Source organism: Macrobrachium nipponense, chromosome 6, assembly GCF_015104395.2.
Source record: "Macrobrachium nipponense isolate FS-2020 chromosome 6, ASM1510439v2, whole genome shotgun sequence".
In the NCBI taxonomy this organism is placed as follows: Eukaryota; Metazoa; Arthropoda; class Malacostraca; order Decapoda; family Palaemonidae; genus Macrobrachium; species Macrobrachium nipponense.
Genome location: NC_061108.1, coordinates 103062472 through 103084954, shown reverse-complemented (window position 1 = coordinate 103084954; position 22483 = coordinate 103062472). Strand labels below are relative to the sequence as shown.

The 22483-nt window shown below is 41.4% G+C and overlaps 1 protein-coding gene across 1 annotated transcript in view; it reads right to left on the bottom strand.

The window, feature by feature from the left end:
- LOC135216771 (thyroid receptor-interacting protein 11-like) overlaps positions 1-21829 on the bottom strand; it is a 238047-nt gene extending 216218 nt beyond the window's left edge. Inside the window, exons 1-3 of the mRNA XM_064252246.1 lie at positions 21602-21829; positions 14187-14263; positions 144-254 (exon numbers count right to left, since the gene is read on the bottom strand). Coding sequence (XP_064108316.1) covers positions 144-254; positions 14187-14263; positions 21602-21704 — 291 coding nt within the window. The 5' untranslated portion in view covers positions 21705-21829. The remainder of the gene's footprint in view (positions 1-143; positions 255-14186; positions 14264-21601) is intronic.
- Between the last annotated feature and the right edge of the window lie 654 nt (positions 21830-22483).

Below are 22483 nucleotides of genomic sequence, written 5' to 3'. Positions count from 1 at the left end.
ATTCTTTAAAATTACCAATGTTTTGGAGTAAAGGAGCTTTAACAAAAAAAAAAAAAAAAAAAAAAAAAAAAAAAAAAACAACAAAAAAAAAAAAAAAAAACCATCTACACAAACAACAGCAGCAAAAACAAAACCACACATACCTCAGATTCTTGCAGCTGCTGTCGAAGAAGTTTATTTTGGTGAGCAGCATGAATATCAGCAGCATGCAGCCTTTCCTCGACTTCAGCTCTTGCTCTTTTACATTCTTCTAACTGTAATTGAAACAAGTCATAAACTTACAGTATCTGTAGAGATCATGAACGCAAATGGTAAAAACTAAATTCAAGACCATAAGACATATTCTGCTGCCCACCTACACCCTATGGAGAAAACTGCTAGCACTTTGCATTATTGTTGTTATTATAGCTATGCTATATCTTCTTCTGTACACAGGATAGGAATCTATGTAAATCACATATGTACCCTGAATAATTAATTTATATGCATGGAAAATACCACAATACAAAATTTGACATCACATTTTCTATGTTTTATAAATACATGCAAGCCTTCTACATTATTTAAAAAATTGGCCATGCTGTGAATAATTATGAAGACACCTGCCCAATACCTTTCATTATTTTCCATTGCTTTCAGTTCTAAGAGACTGATGTGTATCTCACAGTCTTCTTGGGACTAAAGGCCTGAAACCTAGAAGCCTAGCATTCACGCACTTATCATCCTTCAAGGTGTCAATGAATAACAGGTTTATGGAAGGTAGTGAGAGAGGTCTGCCAGAACTTTTGGCCATGATATGAATCAGTAAACTGCACCATTGACGCACCATTGACAATTTCCTTTTCTCCCAGACTTTGGGAAATCTGGAAAAATTAAGACCAATGCCTATCCTTTACTGGTTAGAATAAGAGGAACTGCAGGAACAGGGAAAGCCGTAGGAGATTTGTACAATGGGTGACACAGAAGGAAGGGGGTTGGCAAACAAAAGGCCTTTGATAGGATGTGACAGAAGAGAAAACTTTATCATGTTCTACGGTAAGCCAAGAGTCAAGGGAATTGAAAAAGAAACCCACAAAATTACTGTGTATAACATGTTTACTTATAAGTATTTACATTTTATTTTACTCAACATTCGAGTACTTTCAGGCCCTATCTGTGGCCCTTTTTCTAGAGACGCATTGGTTAAAAGGCCCACAAATAGAGCCTAAAGGTACTCAAGTGTTGAGTAAAATAAAATGTAAATACTTATAAGTAAACACATTATACACAGTAATTTTGTGGGTTTCTTTTTCAATCTGCAGAAGAAAACTGAAAGAAGTTTTTGTTTGGTTAGTCAAGGGAATATCAAAATGATAGGATCTTGGAATCAAAAAGGTTGTCTGACTTTAAAAAAGAAGGACAGAGCCTGATAAATCCCGCTATATGCAACAGCCTTACAGTTAGTTCTAGCAGTCTATCTAGTTAAAAGGACTTGAAACCAGGTGGAGAAGTATGAGAGCATAGCCAATCAAAATAACAGCTTACTGGCTTCTGACACTTATTCACTGGGTTAGGACATGGAATTAAATGCACAGACAAAGCAGGAGACATCAAGGATATTTGGATGAGCAAAAAAATAAATAAATAAAAATATTTTCTTAGGTTTAAATGAACAAGCTTTGAACTTCTTGGGAAATATGACGATGAATCTTTCTGGACTCAGGCACACAATAATTGGGAAATTGCAGTGGGAATAATGGGAATTGAATAGATCTGAACTTTGGCACTGGCAAAGAGGCTAAAGCTTCTTAAGCTATGAAAAGTTAAAAAAACAATCAGGAGCAAATTGCACATCATCCACCAATACCTAAGTAACTGACACCAACTGCAACCAAGAGCTCTCTTCATGCCATTTCTTATCACTGTAAGTTGAAAGAAATGAGAAAAAATGGAAGTACTACACTCACAAAATTTTTATTTCTGGGCTCAGCTCGTGTCGCTGCGCGAAATATCCTTTAATCTATTATTTCTAGGGTAAATGTACTAACACATACCAGAGAATAAATAAAATAAAGAAAAAGGTCAGTATAACTGACTCGCTCACCCTCCAGGAGGGTGTCGGTATGAACACTAGGCGAGTGAGACCACAACCACGAGCCAAATGCCAATAGAAATCTCCCACTATCAAATCCCTCCAAGAGGGGAGCCGACCCACAGAGTGAGCAGCTCGTACTACTACTACTCCATCCCATGCTGTCGACTGCTGCGCCTCTGGTGGACATCCTTTTCAGTTAGCTCGCACGAGTCACAAGTGCTATTTTTCTCTCTGTGTATTTTGTGCCCTTTCTTCGGATTTTCGATAATGGAGCGTGCAGCTATTGCAGCAGCTAAGTTAAGTACTCAGTATTTACGGTTATTTGGTTTTTTCCGTCCCTGAGACAGTATTTGCCGTTTTTTAGGTATAAATACGTTCTCGGGGTCGGAAGCATGGCGGCATGGTCCTGCCGCGTGATGGGTTCGTTCTTGGTCTTCCATACCTAGAACATCCCCCTTTCATTTACGCTCTATTTTGATTATCCGCGTTATTTAAGGTCTACTCAGGTTGTCATGCATGCATGTTTATCACCTTATGTAGGCTTTTTCTATCCAGACCCTAGTCTGGGTTCTTAGTATCGGCCCCTGACTAGCTTTGAGTGGTAGACTTGCCTTCGGGTTAGTCGTACACTCCTGGATTTTTTCTCCTGCTATTTTACCTTCTTTCTTTCATTTTTATTTTATTTATATGTGTATTTTGTCATTTTTAGGTTAGTTTGGCGTCTGGCTTAGCCTAGGTCCCGGCTCGCAGAGCCTATTCTACCGCTGATCAGTTCGGTTGCTTCCACATAGCTTCTCTCTGATCAGTTGGTTTTAGCCCTATGGGCCTATATGCTACCGCTTTTCAGTTCAGGTTGCTTCCCGATAGCTTCTCTCTGATCAGTTGGTTGGCCTAGGTTGGGTTACCGTATCCCAGTTTACCGCCTCGTGGTCACTGCGTGATCACGGGTCAGCCAGACGCCTGCCCAGTCCCCTCTCCCCCTACCCCGCTCTCCCATAGAGTCGGGCGGGGGTGGGTCGGTCTGTCCTTGCTCGCCTCACATACCCGAGCCTGCCTCCCCCTCTCCCCTCCACCGGAGGGGCTAGGGAGTCGGACAGACCCAGACTGGTTCCGACCTCTCCGCTTCTCGGTCCGGCCGGGTGGTACGTTGTGGGGGGGCCCTGGCCTTCCCCCCCCTCCGTTACTGCCTTGTCGCTCCGGGTTAGCTCGAGCATGTATGTCCTCTCGCCCTTCCCTCCTTACTAGAGCTCCTCCCTATCGGAGTCCTGGTATCCAGCGGAAGGAGATAGTCCAACCATAGTTGGATCGGTGCATACAGCAGGTCTCTACTAACCTTACCGTTAGCTGAGTTACTACACTCCGCTTCAACTGGACCTAGTCCGGTTCGCTTGTGCTTAGGTTTAAGTTATTTTTAAGTTTATCTTAAGTATCTTAAACCATCCCCCCCCTCCCTTTCATATTTTACCGGATCTCTCCGGGATTATAGCCTATTCAGGCAATGCAGGGAGGGGTTATGCCCAATTTTTTTCCAAGCTCCGGCATGTAACGGAGTTCTTTTGCCCTTTAGTCTGTAAGTGATATCCCTTTAAGATACTCATGTGTCTTCCCACTTACAGGCCACCAACTGTGAGCATCCGGGATGTTCCGCTACACTTCAGGACCCCTGTGGACACGAAGTTTGCCGGTCCCATGCTCCATGCGCGACTCCGCACGGGGACATCCAGGTCTGGTACCATGAAACGTGTACCATATGTTACGATCTGGTGAGCCAGCTTTTGGAAGGCGTAAGTATTCCACCTCCAGTAGCTGCTTCGCTTCTTTTAGTACTTAAGTTTTCATCATTTATTAACTTAAGGCATCTAGTTTAAGTTATACTCTAAGTTTTAGTTTTAAGTGATTCTTAAGTCTAAAATACGCCCTCTCTTACAGGCTCCGGCAGTAAGGGATACAGCACTGGCTACCCTGCGGGCCTGGGTCGGAGGTTTTGGCAAGAACGCCGCCAAGGGTCAGCCCTACATACTTGAGAAGCGATTGGCATTGCTCATCTTTCCCGGAGGCAAGGCGACAGGGTACGTCGACCCGGTAGAGGCGGACCCTTCTATTGCCTTCATCCAACAACAGCTGGCGGCCTCCTTAACTGAACAAGACCAGGATATCTCCACGGATGTCGCTACCCTGGATATTAATGTTGAACCTATGGTAGGTATAGACGACCTGTTGGTCGAGGTAAGTAATGCAGGTACCCAAGGGTCTCCCTTGAGTCTGACTGTCTCTTCTACTCCTGCAACCTCTCCATCCTTCCAAGGCTTTACGGCTGATGAATTGTATACTCCTCCTGAGGCTTCGGTTAGACCTAAGATCAAGTCTAAAGTAATGACCTTGACTAAGACGTCATCGTCTTCGAAGAAGACGTCCTCGTCTTCTTCCTCGCGTAAGTCTCCGGCTCGTAATCCCGGCCCAGACAGGTCTAAAGGGTCTAGCTCCGGCTCTAAGTCCTCGAAAAGTAAACCCAAGGAGAGATCTCGCACCCCGGCAGTATCACCAGTTCCGCTACCTTTGGTTCCTATTCAGAGCCTACCCTCCACCTCCGCAGCAGCTCCGGCTTTGGACTCCAATGCTGGCCTGTTGCAACAGGTGGGCGATCTAGTGGGATCCCTTAAGAGTAGTATGGAACAAATGATATCTCGCCTATCGGACAGGATCACTTCTCAGGATTCTATTATAGCCGGCCTAAGAGAAGCTCCTCTAGCCTCTCCCTCAACCTCCAACACTAGTGGATCTCAGCTTCCCCCGTATGACTCGCTGCCCGCTTTCTCCATGAACAATCCTTGGAGAGTAGCGTCATACGCCCCCTTCCAGGATGGTCTCATCTCCATACCGGAGTTCGGAACTCGAAGAATAGAGGACTTCGAGTTCTACCCGGAAGGCCTACAGCCGCCTTTTGATAGGCTACGCAAGGCTCACGCCTTCGGCTATGGTTCGGGACGATAGGGTACCAAAGGAGACAGTCCTCTATTCTCGAGACCAGGCTCAGCGAGAATGGCTCAGATGTTTAGAGGACATGGATTGTTCGAACACCAAGGTACAACCATTTAAAAGTCCCTTTACCATTTTCACAATGGATGAGAGTACCCCGCTCCCGTTCCTAACCAAGATAGCAAGGTCGACCATCTCAGCAGCTCAGAAGGGGGAACCCATGCCTCAGTTGAAAGAAGCAGATCCCACATCTCCATTGCTCCCTTCAATCGGAGAATTGTGGGAAGACTTGCCAAATACATTCTCAGCTGGCAAACTCAAACCTGACTGTGCTATGGAGCAGTTTGGTGAAAAGCTACCCAGGCTCCCAGATAGTCTTATTCAGGCTGAATTTGACTCAAAATCACGACTAGCCAGATCAATCAACTCGATGGCTATGTCTGAGGTAGCAACCATGGCTTATGGTTCAGAACCAATTTTTAAGCTTATGACCAAAGCCCTGACTCAAACGGTGCAGTCAGATATGTTCGAGTTTGCCACTGCTAGAACGAATTGTAGGAAGCATGTCCTGCTAGAGGCAACCATTCGACATGAACCGAATAGGTTACTCTCTTCTAACATCTGGGGCGCAGATCTCTTCCCAGAGGCCATGGTTAAGGAAGTACAGGCAGAGGCTACGAGGTTGAACCAGAGCCTTAAAGACCGTTGGGGTCTTACGGCTAGGAGAAGGCAAGACCTGACACCTAAAGGTAAGGGACAAAGGAAACCCAGACGTTTCCAACCTTACCAAAAGAAGCAACCGCGCTTCCCTCAGCAAGTTCCAGCTGTGCCGTTAGTGCAGACAGCCCAACCCTCCACGTCTAAAGGTCAATCACAACCTATTTATGTGATATCCCCTCAGCCTCAACCCTCCACCTCATACGCCATCTCTCCAGCTTACAATCAAGCCTTCGAGAGTCAAGCTTCTCAGAAGTATGACCGCTCGGGCAAGGGAGGCAGAGGTAAGCGGTCCTTTCGTGGGAGAGGATCGGGAGACCCCTTCAATAGGGGAAAGCACTTCAGAGGAGGCCGAGGTGGTTACAAGAACCAATGAAGAACTTCAGTAGGAGGGAGGCTGTTTCACTTTCGCCACCGGTGGAACTTCAGCCAGTGGGCTCAGAGCATAGTGTCAAAAGGGCTGGGTTGGAGCTGGTTGACGAACCCACCTCCAGCCAGACCTTTCCGTCAACTTCCTTCCAAAGAATTGACAGAGTACGCAGAGGACCTCCTTCAGAAAGGAGCTATAGCCAAAGTCAAGAGGTTAAAATTTCAAGGTCGCTTGTTCAGCGTGCCAAAGAAAGGCTCAAACAAAAGAAGGGTAATCTTAGACTTGTCCCGCTTAAACTTAGCCATCCGCTGCGACAAGTTCAAGATGCTCACGATCTCACAGGTGCGGACCTTACTTCCCCGTGGGGCCGTCACCACCTCTATCGATCTTACAGACGCCTACTATCATATCCCTATTGCAAGACACTTCCGTCCATATCTGGGATTCAAGATAGGAGACCAGACATTCTCCTTCAAGGTAGTTCCATTCGGGCTCAACGTGGCACCCAGGGTGTTCACGAAACTAGCGGAAGTAGTAGTGCAACAGCTCAGAGCGCAAGGGATTATGGTAGTGGCGTATCTCGACGATTGGTTGATCTGGGCCCCATCAGTCGAAGAATGCAACAAGGCCACACTGAAAGTGATCCAGTTCCTAGAATATCTAGGATTCAAGATAAACAAATCCAAGTCGAGACTCACTCCAGAGTCAAACTTTCAGTGGCTAGGCATTCAATGGAATCTATCCTCACACACTCTGTCGATTCCATCTACCAAAAGGAGAGAAATAGCGAAGTCAGTCAAGCAATTTCTGAATCACAAACTAGCATCCAGGAGAGCTCAAGAAAGGATCCTCGGCTCTCTCCAGTTTGCATCAGTAACGAACATCTTGATGAAAGCCAAACTGAAAGACCTAACCAGGATCTGGCGCTCACGAGCAAATGTCAGGTCCAGGGACAAGCTATCCTCAGTGCCTCTGATTCTAAAGAATCGGCTTCGACCGTGGGCAAAAGTCAAGAATCTATCAGTGTCAGTACCCCTTCAGTTCCCTCCACCAGGGATCACCATCCACACAGACGCGTCCTTAAGCGGCTGGGGAGGGTACTCCCAAGTCAAAAAGGTTCAAGGGATTTGGTCACCTCAGTTCCGTCAGTTCCATATAAACGTACTGGAGGCGATGGCAGTATTCTTGACTCTGAAAAGATTACTCCCACCGAAGTACTCCCACATAAAGCTAGTCCTGGACAGCGCAGTGGTAGTACATTGCATAAACAGAGGAGGCTCCAGTCACGTCATCTAAATCACGTCATGATAGCCATCTTCTCCCTGGCAGACAAATTCAGTTGGCATCTTTCCTCCACCCACATAGCTGGAGTCAGAAACGTCATAGCAGACGCCCTATCCCGATCAGTACCCCTAGAGTCGGAATGGTCACTAGACGACAGTTCGTTCCAATGGATCCTTCAAAGAGTCCCAGGGCTTCAGGTGGATCTCTTCGCATCCCAAGCGAACCACAAACTACCGTGTTATGTAGCCCCCAACCTGGACCCTCTGGCTTACGCCACGGACGCCCTAGCTCTAGACTGGAACAACTGGGGGAAGATTTACGTCTTCCCTCCAGTGAATCTCCTTATGAAAGTATTGGACAAACTCAGGACATTCAAGGGTCAAGTGGCTCTAGTAGCCCCAGACTGGCCGAAGAGCAATTGGTACCCCCTGATTTTGGAACTGGGTCTTCGTCCCCTTCGGATCCCCAGTCCCAAGCTCTCCCAGTCAGTACAAACGAAGACTGTGTTCGCTTCCTCAGGGATTCTCAAAACCCTAACTTTATGGATTTCATGAAGTTTGCGGCAAAAAGAGATGCGAATATTGACCCTCAGAATATTCTCTTCTTGGAATCCGATAAAAGGGATTCAACTTTGAGGCAGTATGATGCTGCTGTCAAAAAGTTAGCAACCTTCCTGAGAGAGTCAGATATCAGAATCATGACAGTTAATTCAGCTATATCCTTCTTCAGATCCTTATTTGAAAAAGGTTTAGCAGCTAGCACGATTACGACAAACAAGTCAGCCTTGAAAAAGATATTTCAATTTGGATTTAACATAGACTTGACGGATACCTACTTCTCGTCTATTCCTAAGGCATGTGCTAGACTTAGGCCTTCTGTGAGGCCTACGTCAGTTTCATGGTTCTTAAACGACGTTCTAAAACTGGCTTCCGAAACCGATAATGACACATGCTCGTTTATGATGCTCCTAAGGAAAACCCTATTTTTATTAAGCCTGGCTTCAGGAGCAAGAATTTCAGAACTGTCGGCTTTATCCAGAGATCCGGATCATATTCAATTCCTTCCCACAGGGGAAGTTCTACTTTCTCCGGAACGTAGCTTTTTGGCGAAAAATGAAGATCCTTTGATGAGGTGGGAACCTTGGAAAGTATTACCTCTTCCACAAGATGTATCCCTTTGTCCAGTTGCAACCTTACGAGCCTTTCTATCCAGGACCTCCTCATCTTCATCGGGGCCCCTCTTTAAGAGGGAAAAAGGTGGAACTTTATCCATTAAAGGCATCAGGCAACAAATCCTGTACTTTATTAAACAAGCCAATCCTGACTCTTTCCCAAAAGCACATGATGTCAGAGCGGTAGCCACCTCAATTAATTATTTCCAACACATGAACTTCGATGAGTTGAAAAAGTATACCGGATGGAAATCGCCGACAGTGTTCAAACGCCATTACCTTAAGTCCTTGGAAGCTCTGAAATTTTCAGCAGTAGCAGCGGGAAACATAGTTTCCCCTGACTCTAGTTAATTCGTAGTAGAAGATTCAGTCCTCCTTTCTACCTGCTTCACCCAACAGTTCGTCTATTCCTACCGTGTTCATTTACATTCACCTTGTGCCTTAGCTGCTTTTTGATAATGTAGTGGTGCCCCTTTACTTTGGCTAGGCACTCACAGATGATTATGCATATTGATCTCATGGATGTTACCCCCTTATTTTTATGCTAGGGGATACATCTCATTTATAATGGTTACGGGTTTTGTATATTAAGTCATATACATTCCTTATATATTATCATTGTTGGTTATTTTGTTAATTTGATTGTTTTAATTGCTATTATATTTTTGATACATGCCTTTACACAGATACCATTTTGTTACATGTAAGCCAATTTACCTCTGTACATATGTAAATTACCTTATGTTAAGAAACATGTTTAGAATTAAGGGTAATTTAAGCATATTTTTAGTTTGTATCACTGTGTATTTGTATCTTTTTAGCAATTATATTCTTTTTTATATTTACTTTATTTTATTTGAGACCTATGATTATTTTAATTTATTACTTTTGTTTACAATCTTGTGCTATTTCTCTGGTACGATTTCGCGCAGCGACACGAGCTGAGCCCAGAAAAGGGATTTTGACGTAAGGAAAAATCTATTTCTGGGCGATTGGCTCGTGTCGCCAGCGAAATCCCACCCTACCCATCCCTTCGCCCAAGATTGTCTGCTAACTTCAGGATGGCCACCAGAGGCGCAGCAGTCGACAGCATGGGATGGAGTAGTAGTAGTACGAGCTGCTCACTCTGTGGGTCGGCTCCCCTCTTGGAGGGATTTGGTAGTGGGAGATTTCTATTGGCATTTGGCTCGTGGTTGTGGTCTCACTCGCCTAGTGTTCATACCGACACCCTCCTGGAGGGTGAGCGAGTCAGTTATACTGACCTTTTTCTTTATTTTATTTATTCTCTGGTATGTGTTAGTACATTTACCCTAGAAATAATAGATTAAAGGATATTTCGCTGGCGACACGAGCCAATCGCCCAGAAATAGATTTTTCCTTACGTCAAAATCCCTTTTTTGTTATCTTACTTCTCTTCTTCAGGATTTTTATCATTTTAAGATTTACAGCATTAATAAAAATGTTACTTTTGTGACAACGTTAAGTTTCACATATACTTACTAAGTAATTACATAGCTATAGTTTCAACTCTTACAGCAGCTTAAATTTTGAAAATCGCAGTAGTGCTTCTGTATTTTTTTTTCTTTTTGTATAGGTGACTAGTCCTGCCCACTTTAGGGGAAAGAGAGGAACAACTTAGCAAAGAGGTTCAACTTGTTTGTCCCCTTATATCCATGCAAGGGGAGGAGGGAGGGCTCTATTCTGTAATTACTTGGTAAGTTCATATAAAAGTTAATTTTATCATGAAAATAACATTTTCATAAACGTAACTTACTAAGTAATTACTTATTTGAATTCCACACTGACAGGAGGTGGGATACATGGATATATTCTATTCCATAACATTAGTAATGGTAATGAACTTGAAAATAGAAGTGTTGCTAGCATTGATACAATGCTTGTTTCCTTACTTGGTAGATACTGCCTCTGGTTGGTGCTCAACTTAACCTGTAGTGGCATGGCAGTATAGCTGTGGAGCGTCTCTACTTAGTGCGGTGAATCACATCAGTTGCCCCTGCCATGGCCACAGTACCACAATAAAACCAGACAACACTGTCACCTACACAAAATAATAAAAAACTACCACCCATCACCAAAAAACTAGTGGGTACTCCAGATACATGGTACCCCTAGCCTCCCTTAAGACTCGAACACCCCATGGCAAGGCGAAGAGAAAAAAGGCTGGAAGGAATACCTCCTATGCTTCGTCCCCCAAAACCATGCCAGCCATTAATAACGGATCCAGGGTAGGTACTGCAGTTATCAAACACAGTTTTCACTTCACGTAAGTAATGAGTCACAAAAATTGAATTACACCTCCGATATGTGGACTGAAGAATAGAGGAGAGAGACAAGTTATGTCTGAAAGCTAATGAGGTAGCAACTGTTCCAATCTCATGAGCTCCTCAGTAAAAAGGTCCCTTAGAATGAATGACAAGGCATTCTTAGAAAGGGATCGGGAGGGATTTTGAACACAGTACCATAGGTTACTGGCAGGTCCTCCGATTCTCTCAGTACCTTGCAGGCAGTATCTTATGCTCTCACAGGGCAAAGAGCTCTCTCTTCCTCCTCTGGGCCCAGGATCTCCACTAAGTTCTTAATGGTAAAAGAAAGTGGCCAGGGTTTGGATGGAGTCTCGTTCTTGGCCAGAAAACCGAGGGTAAAAGAGCAGACTGCGTACCTTGTGAGAACTTAATCCTTTTATCAATAGCATGAAGCTCACTGACCTGCTAAGTATTTGCTAAAGCCAGAAGGAAGAGGGTCTTCTTAGTAAGATCCCTTACCGTTGCTGAACGAAGAGGCTCAAAATGGGGACCAGGCACCCATTTCAGGATTGAAGGATTTAATAAAGTCGGAAAGATCCTGGTTTGAAGATAGATCCAAACTTCTGTGACAAAAAAAAGCCCAGCATGGCTCTGCAACCTCTTATGGTAGAGGAAGACAGGCCTCTAGAGGATCTAAAAAATAGCAGAAAATCCACAATCTGCAATATGTATAGACATCTGAGAAGACAAGACATTATTTCTTCTGCTACACTTGTTGCAGAAGACTGTCAATTTAGCTTGGTAGACTTTGCTGAAGGATTGACATCTACACCTTGCAACAGCCTTTAACTCTAAAGAGTTTCCTGGCAGTCTGAATCCTATTAGTGTCAGAGTGAATAATCCTCAATGGAAGGGCCTGAAATGAGGCTGTCTGAGAAGACTTGGTTTTTGTGGAAGTAGCTTCAGAAAGTTTACTAGTTGTTCGAGGAGATCTGGGAACCACTCCTTCAGAGGCCATACTATGGCTACTAAGGTCATTATCCCTGACCATGCTGAATGGTGAGAATGCATAAAGGTCCATGTTTGACCAGTCCTGTAGCACGGCATCTGTCGCTGATGTCAGAGGGTCCACGACTGGAGAACAGAATAGTGGACAGAATAGAGTGACAATCCTGGTTCGATTCTCCTTTGTCCAGAGAAGATCCTTTGGGCTTGCAGAGGGAGAAAGGGTGACTCCCTCCTTGCTTCTTGATGTAAGGCAGGGCAGTGGTGTTGTCCAAGTAGACTGCCACTGTCTTGTTGAAAACCTCTTCGCAAAGGATTGAAGGCCTAAATACAAATGGCCTTCAATTTCTTGAAGCTGCTGTGCAGTTCCCAACAAAGCTCTGATGCGTCTTAAGTAGAATTCTAGGTCAGGGCTCAGAGAGGGGGGAGACTTTCCTTTCAAAAGTCTTCTTTTAGATTTCCACCATTGCAAGTCCATCTTGACTTCCGAGTTCTAGGAAACACAAAAGCATCTGGATGAACTCTCTTGTCGCAGCTGGCTCTCAGGAAGAACTGCAGCTCTCATGTACAGTGGTGCCGGGCAGCAGGAAGCTGGCACTGAAAGGTCAGTAGTTGGCGCCAGGCACTTGGAGGTGGTATGCGGGCACTTGTGAGACAACTGATGCTAAGACAAGGACGATGGGCGCTTACGAGTAGAGGAAGAACGCTTAGGAGCTAAGTACTGGCACTCTACCACAGGGCGCTCAGGAAAAAAGCTCTCTGGACTATCCCAGGTGCTGCAGGAAGGCTGTGGGCTACAATTAGGTTCTCTGAACCTCTTACAGGGCAGCAGAGAAGAGTGGTCAGCATCTGCTGCATGCCTTTTCAAAGACCAAGACTCTTCCACAAAGCCCCACTGGTGCCTCTTGTCAGGACTGAATGCCTCCAAACTAGAGGACAAATGATGCCTTTCCAATGGTTGTCTGTCACAGCCTGGGAAGTAACAACAGGCTCGACTGAGGAGAGTGACTACCTGTGGGAAGACCCCTCCACTAACACTGCAATTTCATTCCTATCACTCATATTGTCCATGAGGACCTTAATAGTTGCCCTTAATTGGGCCACAGTGTTCACAATTAGACCACATTTCTGGTCAAACCTTAATTCAAGACTGGCTAAGGGATCAGGGTCAGGAACATGGAAGCCAGGCAAAGGAGTAGGTGGTACAGTCAATGGACTGGTGATGTGAGACTTAACAGACACAAGAGAAAAGATAATAGGAATATTACCAATAAAAGTAGCCTTAGGAGTAGATTCCTGGCTAGTTAAAGTCTTACTTCTGGCTCTAGAAGCCACCTTTCTTTTCCTGCCCCTTTTTAATTTGGTCAAATGTAACTTTAAAACTTTCCATCTTTTATCATCCCAGTCCCTACACTTGTTACAAGTTAAATCTATTGAACACAGTTGCCCCTACAATAAGTACCTATGGTATGTGAATCATACGAGGCTTTACGAATACTAGCAGAACTTGAATCTGACATATTATTGTGCTAACAAATCTCAAACCAGGAAAATAAGTCTTAATTCAGTGAAAATAAGTCTATGATCAGTGGAAATAAGTCTTAATTCATAAAAAAAACAGGTCTCAAAAGAAAATCATGCCGAAGGCTACCAAAGGTAAAATACTTCACCAATTAGGATGGATGGATGTATTATGAAATTCAGGGCCAAGCCCAAGCACTGGGACCTATTATGATCATTCAGCGCTTCACCAATTAGGGAAATTATCAACCAGTCAGTGATCAGAATTCAAAACAACCTGCTTCTTACAACCAATGTTCAGTCCTCAGCCGACAGGGACAAATTGAAGCTCTTTGCTAATTTGTTGCTCTCTTTCTCAAAAAGTGGGTGGGGCTAGTCACCTACACAAAAACAATAGAAATGCTACCTAGATTTTCAAAATTTAAGCTGTCGTGCAAAACAAAAGCTAAAAATACTTGGTAACGTAACGTATATGAAATAAAAGGTTTGTTGTTTGTATGAAAATACAAAATCCCTTAATAGAAACTTCATTAAATTTTTAAATAATCTCTAAAATTTTATTCTCAAAAGCTCATTTTGCAAAACTCACCAGCTCACTGTTTACAAATTTGGTGAACTTAGTGAAACATATTTATAATCTGTGTGTACACATGTCCTTCCCTATAAAATTCTGTAATATACTTTACTGACCTTTTTAAAGTCTTAAGAATTAGACTAAATAATTCTTGATATAGCCAAGATTAAAATAAAAACTCAAAATATTTACACAGTCATTTTTATCACACTATTGCTTTCATTACTTACCTCATGTTTCTGTAACTGACACAGTGACTCCAGTTCTTTGATTCGGTCTTTTGGCACAACAACTTGAGTGTCATCATCTAAAAAGAGGTTATTCAATTAAAACATTTACAATGCACAGTAGAATGCTAAAAAACATACATTAAAATAACATGACATTTCAGTACAAAAGTGATAAAATAACACATGACTACTCAAGTAACCATAAGCTGTAGTAACAAATTACTGTATTCAAGAAAAGTATAAACTGTGACAAATAAATGGAACCTGCTGGAAGAACCAAATGTTGAAAAGAAAGGCTCAGCTTCTAAATTTAACAAGGATGATAATGAAAGGGCTAATTTTCATCCTGACCACACATATTTCTGCTTGTCAGTTCACCAACATTCTGCAACGAAAACACCATAAACTGATGCACATTGTAAAGAACACTCTACCTCTTGAGACAAATACCTTGGAACCCCAGCAACACCTCTGATTGTCAGTCATTCCAGTGTTATAAAGTAATGGGTTTATTATTAGGAATTTTTTTTTTAATTCCTAGGTTCAAATAAAAAAAAAATAATTTACATCAGCCTTTATGACTTTTCAGAAGGGTATGATTTTTGTTGAAATGAAATATTTGCAACTCAGGCAAATTGGTACAAGAACGTGATCAAGAAGGAAAAGTTCTCGACGCTTATACAGTCATATAGCTGGACTAGCTACTGACTAGTGGCACATTAGTATGTACTCTTTCCTTTCAAACTTGAACAAAATATATGAATCCTCACCCCTTCTGTAAAGCATAGCTGCAAGTATCCCCACAGAGCTACATTCAATCATAAGGATTAAAGTTATGAAGTAGAGGTTGAAGACCATGAAGGAGTTGTGCTCCTTTCAGGAGGTATTACTACAGTACTTGGCCAGCAAACACAAACAGGACCATTGGAATGAAAATCCAGAAATTTATGAGGTAGGTCTCCTGGGTAAAGGTTCACTGAAGTCATAGGAGATCTCCATGTAGCCACACTGACAACAACTTTTGCTTCCATGTTCCTCTTACAGAAGATAAGAATGTTGAAATAATCCAAATACCATGATATCTAACTTAATCTTGGATGCCTGAGATTCACAAGTGTGTTATGCATCATGAATCACCTTTCTCAACCAAAGAAATGTGTTCTGACTCACTTTGAATTTTCACACTTTCACATTTCCAGTGCTAAAAAACTGCAAACCTCATTTTCTTAAAAGATTTCATCTTCTCTACAAGCATTCTTACAGAACTGGCTTGGCAACAGGCAAGATCTTTGTTATAACAAGCACGACAGGAACAGGAATAACAAACTGGAGTTGCCTGCCAATGAGTGGGAATGGCTCATGTTTTGGTTTCTTGCTGATGCTAAGGATAGAGAGAATATGATCTTGAGGGTCAGGTTCCTAAGGGATGTTGTCTCTAAAAGTTAAGAAAATGAACTATAAAAATTTCTCACAACAAGAAACACATCACAGAAACAAGGCATCAGGATTCTGAGATAGCTCTCTCTCTCAAAGCTCTGGCACATGTGCCTAATTCACTTGCTTTTAAACACGTGTTCCAAGGCTGATCTATAACTTTTAATTGACTACACAAAACTTCCATGTTTCCTAAAACAAAAAGTCCACTACTTCTCAAACAATATCACTTTGTTGACAATGACCCATAATAAATTCTCCACAAGGCTGGTAAAGTTTGGTGGTAGAGAGTTTAGTTGAAATGGCAATGACATTGCCTACCTAGCACAAAACTCCTCTCTTAATGAAATCTAGGGCTACAACCTCCAGGTGTGAGGTTTGAGCTAGTGCAATATTTGGTTGAAAGACCTGAAGGGAGGTTGATGCAATTACTTGTCCCAAGGTGGACAGGTTCACAGGTTATCTACCAGGAGTGCTGGAAGGTCCAAGTACCACTCCTGGTGAGGTCACAGAGGAGTCACCAGTGTTAAATTCATAGCTTCTGAGCCTCTTAAGTTTATCAGTACTGTACTTTTAAGACTTGGTGAGAAGGGATGAAAGAATAACCTTCCAGGCCAAGCCAAGAGAAACTATAAACACTTTGCTTCTACAGGCTACCTGATTTGGCAGCTTGTTATTCATGTTGAGGTCCCAATAGGTCCACCAATGGAATGTCCAACATTTTCCATAACACCTTGCAGACATTGAGATGAAGAAACCAAACATCAGGTGTAATCTGGTTTGGTTTTTTGAGAGTTGACTACTAATTTTGAACTCCGTGAAAAATTCATAAGAATCAACATTATGTTCCATGACAAAATCTATACTGCTGTTCAACATATTTCTGGAGATCTGGTCCCCCCTTTATTTGTCAGGTAAGACATGGTCATGGAACTGTACAGACAAAATGGCCAGGGAATTCCTTGACCAACAACCTGATGCTGCTAGGTCGGAGATGTAAGCAACCCATACCTTTCTCGAGGCATTCAAGAATAAGAGATAATGGGGCTAGATGGGTTACAGGCATCCCTACAAAGCAGTTTCAAATGTCCTGCGACCACTTCAGGTATTGGTACACAGTCAGAAATGGGAGCAGAGAGTTTTCTGGGTCTAACTGAGAAGACTACTACTCTTTCAAATACCACTGGAGGGAATATAACATGCATCTGCTAAGAGGCACCAACTTTTATAGAGTTGACTAGTGGATTAGAACCCTTCTCCATAACTTTGCTGAAGGTGCTTGTGAGTATAGTTATCCCTGTAACATCAACAGGAATCTCTCATCTATCTCAAGAAAAAGAAACTCTAAGCTGACAAAAAGATTGAAGAAGTGTAGATTGAAATTCGACCTTCAGGTGTTTGTGAGATTATTTAAAAGACAAGCCATTACTAGCTAACCAACCAAGTACCTCAACAGTCTGATCTCCTCCTTGTGGACTAAAACAGCAACAGAGAAGAGTTGAGTAAACACCTGAGGGGAAACTGCAATCCTTAAGCTTCTGAAATCTAATTCTATTAGGATATTGGAGAAGCTTGTAAGGTTTGTATCTCCTTTCTGGAAGACTGAGTTTGCTGAAGTGTCACTATGGTGTGAATTTTCAGTAATGAAGCCCTCCCCAGTGAAGCAACTACTCCCCTAGCATTATGTAGGTCATCAGGATTTTGTTGACAAATTCCAATGACTTACCAGTAGAATTGAGGATGATCATCTGTCAGTTAATAGTAACCAAACTTCTCTTGAAAATTTTTCCCAAGAATAGGCTTTTCTGGTGAAAGTACAATCGATGGTCTTGGAAGGGAAGATGGATCTCTAGCCAAGGAATCAATGTCTTAGTGAGATGGAGCATAAGGAAAGAATAAAATATGAAGAATTCTCATGAGCTGTCTGTAGCCTAACATGGTACCTTTTCCTTCTATTCATTCCTTCCAGCTCCTGCAGCAATGGCTGGTGAAAGAGATAAGCCCAAATAAGTGCTCTAAGGCCACATTTTAATTTTGGGCCTACCACTGAACAACCTGGGAAGACACCAGTTGCCTCTAAGAGCAAAGAGCTTCAGAAATTCATGTCAGAGCCTCATTAAAGGATGCTTCATAATGATTCATAATGATAAATGAAGAGGTATTCCTTATCATCACCCAAAAAACCCAAATCTTTTCTAAGTCTTCATTAAATTTAATTTCCTTTGATTCCAAGAATAAGTCTGGCATCTTTTAATCTGATACAGGAATATTATACACTGCTGAAGCCTGGAAATATTTTATATATAAATAGATATAGGACATTTCCTCTGATAACCTCACTAGAATCATGAATAAGTAAAAAATTTATGCAATTCATGACCGTTTAACTATTTATCTAAATAATTATCTAGTGCACACTTCTTCTTCTTCTACCAAAAAATCGTAGTTTCTGTGGTTGGTGTCATTGTTTACGATTTTTGTGAAGAAAGTGCCCCAGAGTCTATGGGTACAAGTGGTGTGTGGATTTAGCACATGGGATGGGAAATTTATTGACACAAGTGACTCCGCAAACATCGAGATGGAGTTAATCTTCTACATATTCGGAGTTGTAAGTAAAAATTTTGAAAGCGTCATGGAGGTGTGTGTGCACTGCGTAGAGCCAGCCTTTCAATAACCTCTGTTTAATCTTAAACTATGATCTTAATTTCTAACTTTGGAGAAAATACTTACTTCGAAAGGAGAGTAGAGGTCTCGAGCTCTTACACTCACCACCAACAACTCAGGACTGGTGCCCCTCTCCAGTGTCAGGACGTGTTAAAGTACTTTCTTGGAGGGTGGATCCACACGCAGTGAAAACTGGATCCGCTAGTCCAGTTGGTTGTTCCCCCTAAACCCATGAGCTGTCTGCCTCTTCAAATCTTACCAGATTACCTATTTTGCTCAGATTCTTACTTTCAAGGCATATAGGTAGCCTAGGTGTCCAAGTACGTTAACTAGCTATCACCTTTCAAAAGATGGGTACGGCCTGTCAAATAAGCTAATTGTGGCTTAGGTAATTTTACCTAATCTAGTCCTGCTACCATACCAAATCTACAGGGGACAACTTAGTCAAATTGGCCTCTTAATAAAGGTTCTATCCTGAAGTTAAAGGACTATTAATCTAAAAATAAAATAAAATAACTCCTAAAAACGGAAAGAACAGCCTACACTCTATGACAAAGATACCTAGGGGGAAAAACCAGCAACTACCAACCCTTATCACGGTGGACAGGTCTTATTCACTCGATATTTAAATGGTGAAACAAGAATACAATTACAACTCCAAGCATACCATTCAAAAGATTGAAGTTTCGTCAACATAATGTGATATATGAAAGCCCCATACGAACTAAAATAAGCATGTGACGCTCTTCGTACAATATGTTTTCAAGGCAGTTTTGAAATCCAATATGGCAGCTACCGTGGGATGTACAGGTTCTGATCAGTGACGAAAATCATCTTTCCCAGCCTTCCCAGCAATCATTTGAACAATGTTAGCGTATATATGTAATGTTTATTGATCTTACTCAAGATTGCAGTTGTAATCAGCACAATAAAACAACAAACTTTTTATTCCCGGGGTCATGGTTTGAACTGAATTCATTCTTACCTTGTAATCGGTGGTTTTTATCCTTACTGCCATCACTACTGAAACTCCACAGTGCTTATTTGATTGTTATTAGTATACACATTTTGGTCTCAGTTCACTCCACATTGCACTTTAAACAAGTTGCTGTTACTGGTTCCTAAGCGTGCGCGCCACAAAGACAAAACTGCAAAGTTTTATTCCCTAAATTGTTTTCTTTACTCGTTATTTAGTTCAAATTTACTTTGTTATTTAAAATTTTTTATTTAATTCATGTATATTATCCCTTTTTTGCAACCAAATTACACCGAAAAATTACAGATATTTCTAAAGTAGATACAATCAAACGTTTCTAATGTTTTCGTACATCTGGCTGCCGAAAACCATAGAGGAACGACTACGAATAAGTGAATTATATACATTTTTTTTTTTTGCTTTTTTGTTTTTGCTAGCACTTTTCATTTATTTCAGTCTATATTAGTATTTTGAATTTCTTTAATAACCGTATGCCAGAAATAAATGTAACCTTTAATGTTTGCATGCTAAGAATGGCAAAATCATCGATGCCACATTAGTGGAGGCTTCACACATACGCCGATTCATTATTATAAACTGTTTCCATGAATTTTAGTTGTCATAGTAATGCAATAATGATAAAATTGCTTTAATATTTATGTATATATACTTCCAATACATAGCCTAATTTCACCAATTTCAACGTTTTGTGTAGTCTTATACCCAGTTTGGAGGGTCAACACATACCGAATGGCAACAGAGAGAGAGAGAAAGGAAGGCGAAGGAACGAAGAAGGGAAGGGGTGGCGGTGGAGGGGGGGGGGGGGGGGGGGGGGGGGGGGGGGAGGGGGGGGGTAGGTGGAGCTTTATACGCGTGTTCGTATCCATTTCTGCATAATGGAGTTTTTGTCTCTTGGTACAAGGACTAGTGCCGTTATTCTTTACGATTAGTGATTCACGATACCCTTATAAATTACGGCACTGGGTGTATGTAATGCATTATAGCAAAATCTCGTTCTGATACGAGTGTTCGTTACAGAAATAGGTATTGCCCAAACACGTGCTTGCACTGTCTCTGAAACCCATAGTAGGTATGCTGCTTAGTTGTCAATCAAGTTTTTTGTAATCAAGTATTTTTTATAAGCTAGCTATTGAATAAATTTGTATTTTTCTCAATCAAAACTTATGCCCCTCAATGCTAACTTTCCTCTTTTAACGACTTTCTGGTCATTGCAAATTCGGCCCCATAATTTCTTATGGTGCCAAAACAGAGGCCCAGCGACCGAAAACGATTGCGTCACACTACGGCGATAATCCGGCAGTAAAACATCTTCATATATTCTAAAAGTATATAAATAATACAGATATATATGCGCATTACGATTATACCAATTACATGAAGAGCTGATAATTGCATGAATAACTGGTAAACTGTTCTGCAAGAAAGTTGAGTAAAGCAATTATTTACAATAGGTACGAAAGTCAAGATGTCGTGACGTCATAATACAGGACTTAAAAGAACGTTCTAATTCCAAAAAATAATTACTTAAATTTGAGTCAGAATCGAGTTACTTTTTCAATAACGAATATTTTCAAATTAATCATCATAAATATGTAAAATATTGATGTTTTACTATTTATTTAAAAAATTATCGAAGTGCATGCTTCGTCGTCTTCTTCTACAAAACAGTTGTTTACTTGGTGAGGGAAAGTTTTCCGATTGTTGTGATGAAAGTGCCCCAGCGTCTGTGGGTACAAGTGGTGTGCGGATTTATCACAGGAAATGGTTAGTTTATTGACACAAGCGACTCCGTAAATATCAAGATGGCGTCAATCTTCTAAATATTTTGAGTTATATAAGTAAAAATGTTGAACGCGTTTTGGTGAGATTTGCACTACGTTTGACACCGTTTTCACTACCCTCTGTTTAAATCTTAAAATTTGGCCTTAATTTCTAACTTTGGAGAAAATACTTCAAAAGGATAGTAGAGGTCTTTAGCTCCGTTTCTCACCAACAAGTCGCGACTGATGCCCATCTCCGATGTCAGGACGCGTTATAATGTACTCTTTTTGGGATTGTCCAAGCTGATCGTACATGGTCCACTCTGGACCCTACGGTTTTTTACCCTAACCTAGTTAGCCTAGTCTGGTATGACAGAACCCAGTCTCAGTAGGTAGCTAGGTAGGTACTAGGTATACCTACTACCTACTAATATGTAACCTCGGTCCTGCAAAATTTAAGAACAAAAAATAATAAAACTGGTTTACAGACCTAAATAAAGACGATACGTAAAGGTTACATGGTACGATTGGTTAGGTGGTATTTAGGTAGGCTGGCTCACCTTCTTCCCCAAAATCCTCGGATAAAACTTCTTTAGTTAAATTTGACAGCTGGCCCTTTAAAGACGAAAGGCTTTCATTGAGATTCACTCCTAACCACGACATAATTTCAACTCAGGGCTTCAATCACTTCGTTGAGGACACACTACATAATTTTGATACGACACTTCGTAGAATAGAATAAGCAGATTTACACCCTGCCAACTAGACAATGTTTTGATGTCACTCAGTCCCGAGGTGACACACCTATAGATAATTATTTTTAATTAAGGAAACCAATTTCTGTCAAATTAAGTATTTTTATGTGCTTTAACTGTTCAATTTGATTATAATTTTAAACTTTTTTCTTCTCTCAATACACATATTAAAAATATAAAGATATAGGACCATAACTAAAAACACAGATCAGGTTGATCTCCATAAAAACTAAACAGCGTTCAATTGTACCATTTCAACACCCACTTTCACATTCAGTGTCCACTAGCGATTGGTGGTCTTTTTTTTTTTCTACATGAGAGTACTTTGGAGATAAATAACAATCGTGTGTACTTAGAATGTTAGTAACATAGCCCTCTCCTGATTTTATATTTTTTTTTTATTTTGGTTACTCATGATAATGATAAAGGAAAAATAGTTCAACATTGCGCCATTCCCCTTAACAGAGGAAGTCAGAGAAAAAACAAAATTGTTATTTTAACTGCTGAACCGTGGACGAGACTTCATTGAACGCTCTTCAGTAGCTTATCTTAACCCTTACCCACATACCATTCTATATAATATATATGTATATACTAAATACTATATATATCTAAAATATATATATATATATATATTATATATATATATCATATATATATATATATATATATATATATATATATATA